We start from the raw sequence: 7,493 nt of genomic DNA, 5'->3' as shown, positions 1-7,493 counted from the left end.
ACTACCCAGGACAGCAAAGAAACTGGGTCAATCTCTGTTCTGAGCCTCATGCTTTGGCCAAACTGTTAGTAAGTTTTAACCAGTTATCAGAGTCTTTCTGGATACTGCCCTCTGTCTTGACTTTGAACAGTAGCTCAGAGAAGAGGGGTGAACTTCCCATGGTTAGTGCTGAAACAGAGAACAAATGCAGGTTGATGATTTCATTTCAATAACTTCTGTTTAATCCACAGTTTCAATCTCAGCATTAGCTATTTGTCTGTCACTTAGAAGAAATCCCCAACAGATGGCTGTATTTTACAGTATCAAAAGCTTTTCTGTGTCTGTCTACACCATTTGCACTCCGCTGACTTTCAGGGTCCACTAAATACAGTCAATAAAACATAGTGCAACAGAAACGGAGTTAATATTACAAGACAGGCAGTGGTACTGAATTTCTTAACTACTCTTTGTTTAATTCAGCTACACCTTTCATTAATAGAAGGAAGCTGACATAAAGGTTCCAGTTTACCCCTTTCCTACCTCTTGTTACCTGTTACTATCCTGTATTGCAAAGTGCTGAAGTTAAGGCATTGATCTTGTTTCTCCAATCAATTTGGATATGGCAAATTACTTTCCTGTGTTTCAAGTCTGTTTTTTCTCTCCTCTCTAGGTCTGTACACTCTTTACCTGGCTGGTGCGGTGCACCACTGACCTGTTCTGGGACCTTTGTGCTTTTGTAGGGTGTGCCAAGGGACTGAGATTTCTCTCCATATATTTATAGGGCAGAAGCTCTCCAATTTCTTCCAGGAGTCAGGTCCACCCATTGAAGGCTGGGTTGTTTCTTCATATTCAGTTTCTGACTAGTCCAGTTTAATCTAGTCGCTTTTTACCTTTTTCTAGATTCCCATGAGCTGCTGCTACATTACTGAAGGACTTGCAAAAGAAGCTGCTGGAATTTTTTTGTTCCGTGTTTGCTTCCTGTCGCAACTCTCTCATACAAAGTAGTCATTCTTTCTTTGAGAACACAAACCACTCTGTGACCATTTAAAATTACTTTTACACAACAGAACTAGTCTAATACATTAAAGATCAGAATCTGGAACTTAAAAATGTGCAGGAACTGTCACCAATTATAAGCAGATGATTTTCTGAAAGGGTCTGTAGGACACCTGTTTTCCTTAAAAGACCCTTTGACAGAGTTTGACAAACAAAGACCTTTAGCATGAGACAAAAATCACCAAGAACTGCCTTACATCCTAATAATAAAGCAAAAGAAGGGCTATATTTTTGTAATAATTATGTACCATTGCAGCAACTAAGACGAAAAAAAGCAGATGACTGAAGAAAGGGTGTTTAGAGGTCCCTAGCAACTTGGCCTGCAGAAAATCTCCAGGTTTTTTGTATTAAATCTAATTGTTGATTTAACCCCAAAATATCAGTGAAACAGCTAACAGGTTTTCTGGTGTGAAGTTCCTTAGTGTACTGTCTGGGGTGGGAGTGTTTGGCTTTTTTTTTTTTTTAGCTGTAGCAGTTCTTAAACATTCTGGATGGAAATTAAAAAATAAAAATAAAAGAAATATCAGAAGCCAAGTGAGGAATTGATGGAAGGTTGCCATGGGAAGGAAATTCCTTCTCAGCTCCTGAAAGTGACACAGTGAGTCACAGAACTGTTGCTGATCTGTTCTTTGCACTTTATACAAGAAGCCAGGGGGTAGGAACTATGCTCTGTATCAGGATTCTTAATTTCTGACTCCTGCAGTGTGCTCCCTTCCGCCATCATCTCCAGGTCCATCTTGAAACAATGTAGGTTCCTCGCCTGTGCTAATCTATTTGGGAGGTTTTTCCATGACCTCAATCCTCCCCTGGTTAGAAACCTAATTTCCAGTATGAGCTTATTCATGACCTATTTTTGATCTTGTGTGGCATTATTCTTTAATTAAATATTTATTCTCCCGCCCTTTCCCAACTCTGAGTCCCAGCTATTGTATGTGGTAAGGAACAAATTGGGATGTTCTGTTCTGACCAGTTCGGAGTATCCCTGCTGTTCTATGCACATGAATCGACACATGGACTCAAAAAGTAAGTGCCCGCTACTGCTACCTTTTCTAACCCTCTGAATTCCTGATCCTGAGCTTCTTGTGTCAAGGAAACATTGTAATATTATAATACTCCTCCCAGTTCTCCTTTTCCAATTCAAACAATGTCACACTGGATTTCTAAATGGTAATGTTACACATCTTCAGCTGGTAAGAAGTAGCCCCAGGATCATCACCAGCATTCTAGAAAAGCATCTAAATAAACTCAGGCTCCTACAGAACAAGTATGGAATAAACCTACCTACCTACCTACCTACACAGCTTTCATTACTCAGCCAAACAGTACTGTGCAAAACAAGACACGAGCAATGACCAAGCAGCAGCTCTGGATCCAGTCATCTAGCGCAGATACCAAGGACCGAAGAACAGAGCAGTCTGTGCTGCAGAAAAGTTCACTGCTTACATGGTTCACTCCCCTCTCTTGGTCTGACTTTTCCAAATACCTTGTTTGAATGTAAGAAGCTACAACAAAAATGCTACGCCAGACAGAACCACCGTTGCTATCAGCACATTTAGGGGTGAACTTCTGCACCTACAGAGCAGTAGAACAAACAAAAGGCACATGCTGTGTTTGGCCCAGCTCTTCTCACGAACAGCACTACACTACTTTTGGAGAAGGAAAAAAACCTGAGTCTGCAGCCATGTATGAGCTAAAGGAGAACAGCTCTCTTCACATCAGACACCACCAGTTGAAAAATTAAAAAAAGAAAAAGAAAAAAGCCCAAGCCTCTCTAACCTACAGGCACAATATGACTGTGAAGAACAGCCACTTTCTGACGGCTGGTTTGCTCCTCACTGCTGTCCCGCTGACAGTCAGTCTGTAGCAACAGCCTCACATCTACGCTGTGGCTCCATGTTGAGCTCCCTGGATGGGAGAAACAGCCCCCAGAGGGGCATCCTGCATGGGGGCAACCCAGGACTCAGGCCAAAATACCCAAGTTCTAGTATTCTGCTTATATATCCTGAGCTTCTCACTGGATGTGCATACAAGCTCAACACTCATGGCCAAGGTTGAGAGTAGGGAAAATGCAAGTGTCTGTGGCTGGAAACCAGCAGAAAACAGGCGGGTAATGACAGCAGCAGGTACAGTTGGACACTGACTCAGCAGCGTCTCCTCTGCAGTGGGGGTGGGGGCCTGTTCTTTATGGTTTTGCATTTGGGAATATGTCTCTCAGCTGCTTGGGGAGCAAATCGGCGTCTGCAGTAGGGGCAGGCAACATAGTCTGGGTTTTCAATGGGAGGCAACAGGGGCAGGTCAGACACCTTCCCTCCCTTGGAGAGGACTTGCTGCACCTGGCGAGCCTGGCGCAGGGTCTGGATGAAAACGTCATGCTTCTGTCTCCAGTTGTTCCTTCTGGGTGGCTTAGTCTGCAAAAAGGAAAGGCAGTCAGAGCAACTGGCACCACTGTCAGCTGCTGTTCTCAGTCTTGTGCTCAGAGTTAAACTCAGACCACTTGTCCCTGGGCATTCCCTGTTAATGTGAAACCCTTCTTGAGGAGCTAAGTCCCACAAAGGGGGTCAAAAATATGAGCACCAAGGAGGATTTGAAGGAAACACGAATGGAGACATCAATACTCAGAGCTTCAGAATAACCAGAAAAGCAAGCAGTACAACCAAGGAACTGGAGAGGTTGCTATAGCTGCTTTGCAGGAAAAAAGCTGCAAGTTTCCACTGCCTTTGTTTCAATAGCCTGTGGTATTACCTGGATTTTCAGCCAGTTGCTAGCAGCCCCTAATGACACAGAGCTTCAGTGCAGCACTCAGTCTGCATCCTGAGCATCCTGACCACAGCAAGGAGCTTTCTCCAGGAGTACACCCTTGACACATTACAATGACAAGTCACTCAGGACCCCCCACCCCCATCTATTAGATTTTAAAGGGATATCTTAATCCATTTGGCAATAACCCTTCAGAGGCAAGAGCTGGATTGTATCCCTTGGCCCCATGTACATGTGAAGGTGCTTGTATCTTGGTCGGAATTAGATGTCAAGGTGGAAGGAACGTGAGCAGTAGATGTGGATTGAGGGAGGCAAAGAGACTGCACATTACCTGAGGCGTCTCTGAGCTCTTCCACTGCTGATACTGTTCCAGATCTGTGCCCCTAGCTCTGGCCCTGCTGGAGTCAAACACTTTCCTCTTGGAACCTTGGCTCTTGCTGCAGATACTCCTGTGTTTCTCAAGCCTGCTGCAGAGAAACTTGCGTCCACAGAAGCTGCACTGTCCAAGCCCGCCCTGCTCCAAAGCACTGGTAGCCTGCACATACAGCACTTCTGGGGACGGGTGGTCACCAGAATCTCGGTCAGAGAGGGCAGAGGGAGAAGGACTATGTTTTATGTCCAGCTCTGAACTAGGAGCTAAATGATCCGTGGGTATGCCATCTCGAATTTTGCTGTTGCTGGCCACCAGGCGCTCTTTCTTGAGTTTCTCCATAGACAGTTCTTGGGGGTAGAGGGTGGTGCCAGGCTTGGGGATAGTGGCCTCTGCAGACTGTGCCCCACTGGAAAGTCCCCCGCCATCACCTGGCCTGATGGCACCTCTGAAAGTTTTCTCTTCAAGGTGCCTTGTGGCCTTTTGTTCCTGGCCCCTCTCTGCTTCTCTGTCTCTTCTCTCCTCTGCCTCAACAAGCTCCTTCTCTCTTTGAATCCTCCTAAGCGCCTCCTTTGTTTTCCTCAGTTTCTCTCTGAGAAGGGCCTCTTTCTTTCGGATTTCCTCTTCCAGGTTCCGTCCATCTGCCTCCAATTTTAGGATGTAGGCCAGCTCTTTCCTGTACTGATGGGAGGCTGACTGTTTAGGCTCTGCTGTCCAAGGAAAGAGCACTGCAGCTAGCTGAGACCTCCCTGCTGCAGGATTCCTTTTGCTCATTGAGCTAGGCCTGCTATTTGGAACTTCCTCCATGTATGGGGAACTTCCAAGCTGAGCTATGTTGACCACTGGCACACTCACACCCTTGTGGTGAAAAATTGGTTTCAGAGGATACCCACGGTCCACTCCTTCTCTCCGTCTGGCTGGCAGAGTCTTGGTCTGGCTGGTGAGATACTTGCTCTGCAGTCCAGCTGAACAGAAGCCTCCATGACTGGAGCAGTATTCACTGCTTTCTGCAGAAAGAGAATACAAATATCTTCGGCTCTTTTGGGCATAGAGATCCTTTAAACTTTCCTCTTTGTCAGGTGTGAGCTCATGCTGAAAGTTTTTCTTCTGGTGTTCCAGCTGGGAATTGGGAACAAGCTTAGTAGCTGTCTCCGCAGAATCCACCGGTGGAAACAAAGCCATTCAGTGCCTGGGAAAGAGCCTGAGGTTAGAAGCAAAGTCATTATAGGCTACCTTATCCAAAACTGGACAAGTTCTCTCTTAACAGTCTACACGTGGAAGCTACAATGAGAGGCTATCATAAATATTAGCAAAGGTTTAGTAACGTTTCTGGGTTCTATAAATCTTTACATTCATCCTACCTAGGGAGGTCCCATGCTGCCTCTTCCAGCCACAATCGTTTCTGCAGCCAGAAAGGTTTGCTTTTATTTTGCCCTCTATCTGAGCTCTGTCTCGTAGCAGCAGAAAAACACTGGACTGCCAGGGAAATCGTTCTATTCCCCCAGGGTGTTTCCTGTAATGTGTCCCCTGAGTTTTGGCACCGTAGGTCCCGTGTGGTACACAAGTCCTACACACAAACGTCCGGCAAAGCTCAGTATCATCCTCCCGTAGCTCGTTCCACCGCACTCCCCCGCAGTGTGTCAAGTACCCAGACCGCGGGCCGGCCCCGAGGGCGAGCAGGGTTACCTGCGGGGTGCGGCCGGCGCTCCGCCCGGCCCCCTCGGCAAGCCGTGTCGTCTCCCGTTTCGCACCCACGGCCCGAGAGCCCCGAGTCCCACCCCGCGCGGGACAGCGCGGAGCTCTGCCCGCCGCCGACGTGTTGACGGCTGTTGCCTGGAGACGGACACGCGCACGCCGGCTCCTGCGCCGCTCTCACCGGTGAGCGGTCTTTCGATGTTCCTCTGCAACACTCCACTCCGCGCTCTGGAGGACCGCACCTCTATGGCCAGGTAGGGGCGATGACCGACGAGCGGGTTAACGTGCATTATTCATGAGGCGGTCAGTGAAAGACCAACCCCTCCACAGCCGCTCGCGGGCCCTGGCTCTTCATTGGCTCCAGGGGCGGGCGAGGCCACGCCCCCGGCGCGAGCCCGCCGCGCAGGCGCAGCGGGGTGTGTGGCGGCGGCCGGAGGACGCGGCCGGTGGTGCCATGGCGGAGGGCGAGGGCTTGGTGTCCGTGGACTACGAAGTGTCCGGCAAGGTGCAGGGCGTGTTCTTCCGCAAGTACACCCAGGTGAGGGGCGGGGCGGGGTCCCGCGGCTCGCTCCTTCCCACCGGGGCGGGCGGTGCCTTCTGTCAGCGCTGCCGGGGCTGCGGCGGCTCCCGCCGGCCCCGCGGTGGGGCTGAGCCACCGCCGGGCTGCATCCCGGCCACTCTCCTGAGCGGGGCTGTCATCTCCCAGCGCTGCTGGCGGCCTGTGCCGCGTTATGTAAGCATGACCGGAAAGTGCATTTCAACCCTAGTTTTGTCGTGTGAAGGAACATAATGAGCAGGCGGGTGAATCCTCTGCTGCTTTCTTGCAGCCTGAGCCATAGGACCATCTTTGAAAGTCGGTGTTGTACTTCTAAAATTGACTCCTGTATGTCAGCATCCTTCTGTAGCTCTTTTACAGTTTGGATCAATCTCATTTTGCTCTGCATTGTCTTCCCAGGGGGAGGCCAAGAGACTGGGACTGGTTGGTTGGGTCCAAAATACCAGCCACGGCACCGTGCAGGGGCAGATTCAGGGTCCGACGGCCAGGGTGCGGGAGCTGCAGGAGTGGCTCCGGAAGACGGGCAGTCCCCAGTCCCGCATCAGCCGGGCCGAGTTCCGCAATGAGAAGACGATCCCAGTGCTGGAGCACAAGGACTTCCAGATTTTGAAATAACCTTGTCCAGGAAGAAGCAAAATCTGGGGCGTGAGCTGCCCTTGCAGGACATTTCCCCCCTTCCCCATTTGTTCAGTCAGCCAATATTCAGCTCTAGAGAATTTTATTTTATTTTATTACAGTTCTAATTTATGGGTTGTTGTACTGTTAGTCTAACTCCCAGCCTTTCACAAAATTTTGGCAGGCAGAGGAAGAGCTGTGGTTTCTTTATAAAAGGGGCTGTTTAGAGACAAAACCTCGTTTCTGAACGTGCATGTAGAGTGGGCTTTGACTAATTGTGTGTGAATAAAGTATGTAATTTATATAGTGTTGCACTCACGTGAAGGACATCACAGAGTCGGTGCCGATATTAAATATTGTTGAAAACATTAAAGTGTTATAAATGCCTCAGAAACAATTTATTTTGTTCCAGAACTTTATTTTTTCATTAGAATAAAATTGCTTGAAGCTTCCTGTGTGGAATGG

The 7,493-nt window shown here is 48.5% G+C and overlaps 2 protein-coding genes across 3 annotated transcripts; one reads left to right on the top strand and one right to left on the bottom strand.

The window, feature by feature from the left end:
* Nucleotides 1-198: 198 nt before the first annotated feature.
* On the bottom strand, nucleotides 199-6,292 carry ZC2HC1C (zinc finger C2HC-type containing 1C). Of its 2 annotated transcripts, none has more exons than XM_065840127.2 (3): nucleotides 5,849-6,292; nucleotides 4,124-5,351; nucleotides 199-3,443 (listed from the first exon to the last, which is right to left on the bottom strand). In XM_065840127.2, the coding sequence occupies exons 2-3, from the start codon at nucleotides 5,342-5,344 to the stop codon at nucleotides 3,177-3,179; spliced, it is 1,488 nt and encodes a 495-aa protein (XP_065696199.1). In that variant the 5' UTR covers nucleotides 5,345-5,351; nucleotides 5,849-6,292; the 3' UTR covers nucleotides 199-3,176. The 2 variants fall into 2 exon arrangements, with proteins under 2 accessions (XP_065696199.1, XP_071665541.1); XM_071809440.1 differs by having other exon boundaries at nucleotides 6,039-6,292.
* On the top strand, nucleotides 6,244-7,480 carry ACYP1 (acylphosphatase 1). The gene is made up of 2 exons (XM_065839447.2): nucleotides 6,244-6,395; nucleotides 6,813-7,480. Exons 1-2 carry the CDS (start codon nucleotides 6,312-6,314, stop codon nucleotides 7,026-7,028), a joined length of 300 nt encoding a protein of 99 aa, XP_065695519.1. The 5' UTR covers nucleotides 6,244-6,311; the 3' UTR covers nucleotides 7,029-7,480.
* Nucleotides 7,481-7,493: the final 13 nt, after the last annotated feature.

This window comes from Patagioenas fasciata, chromosome 5 (genome assembly GCF_037038585.1).
Source record: "Patagioenas fasciata isolate bPatFas1 chromosome 5, bPatFas1.hap1, whole genome shotgun sequence".
NCBI lineage: Eukaryota > Metazoa > Chordata > Aves > Columbiformes > Columbidae > Patagioenas > Patagioenas fasciata.
Note: the sequence above shows the minus strand (reverse complement) of the source record. Positions and strands in the feature narration are given on the sequence as shown.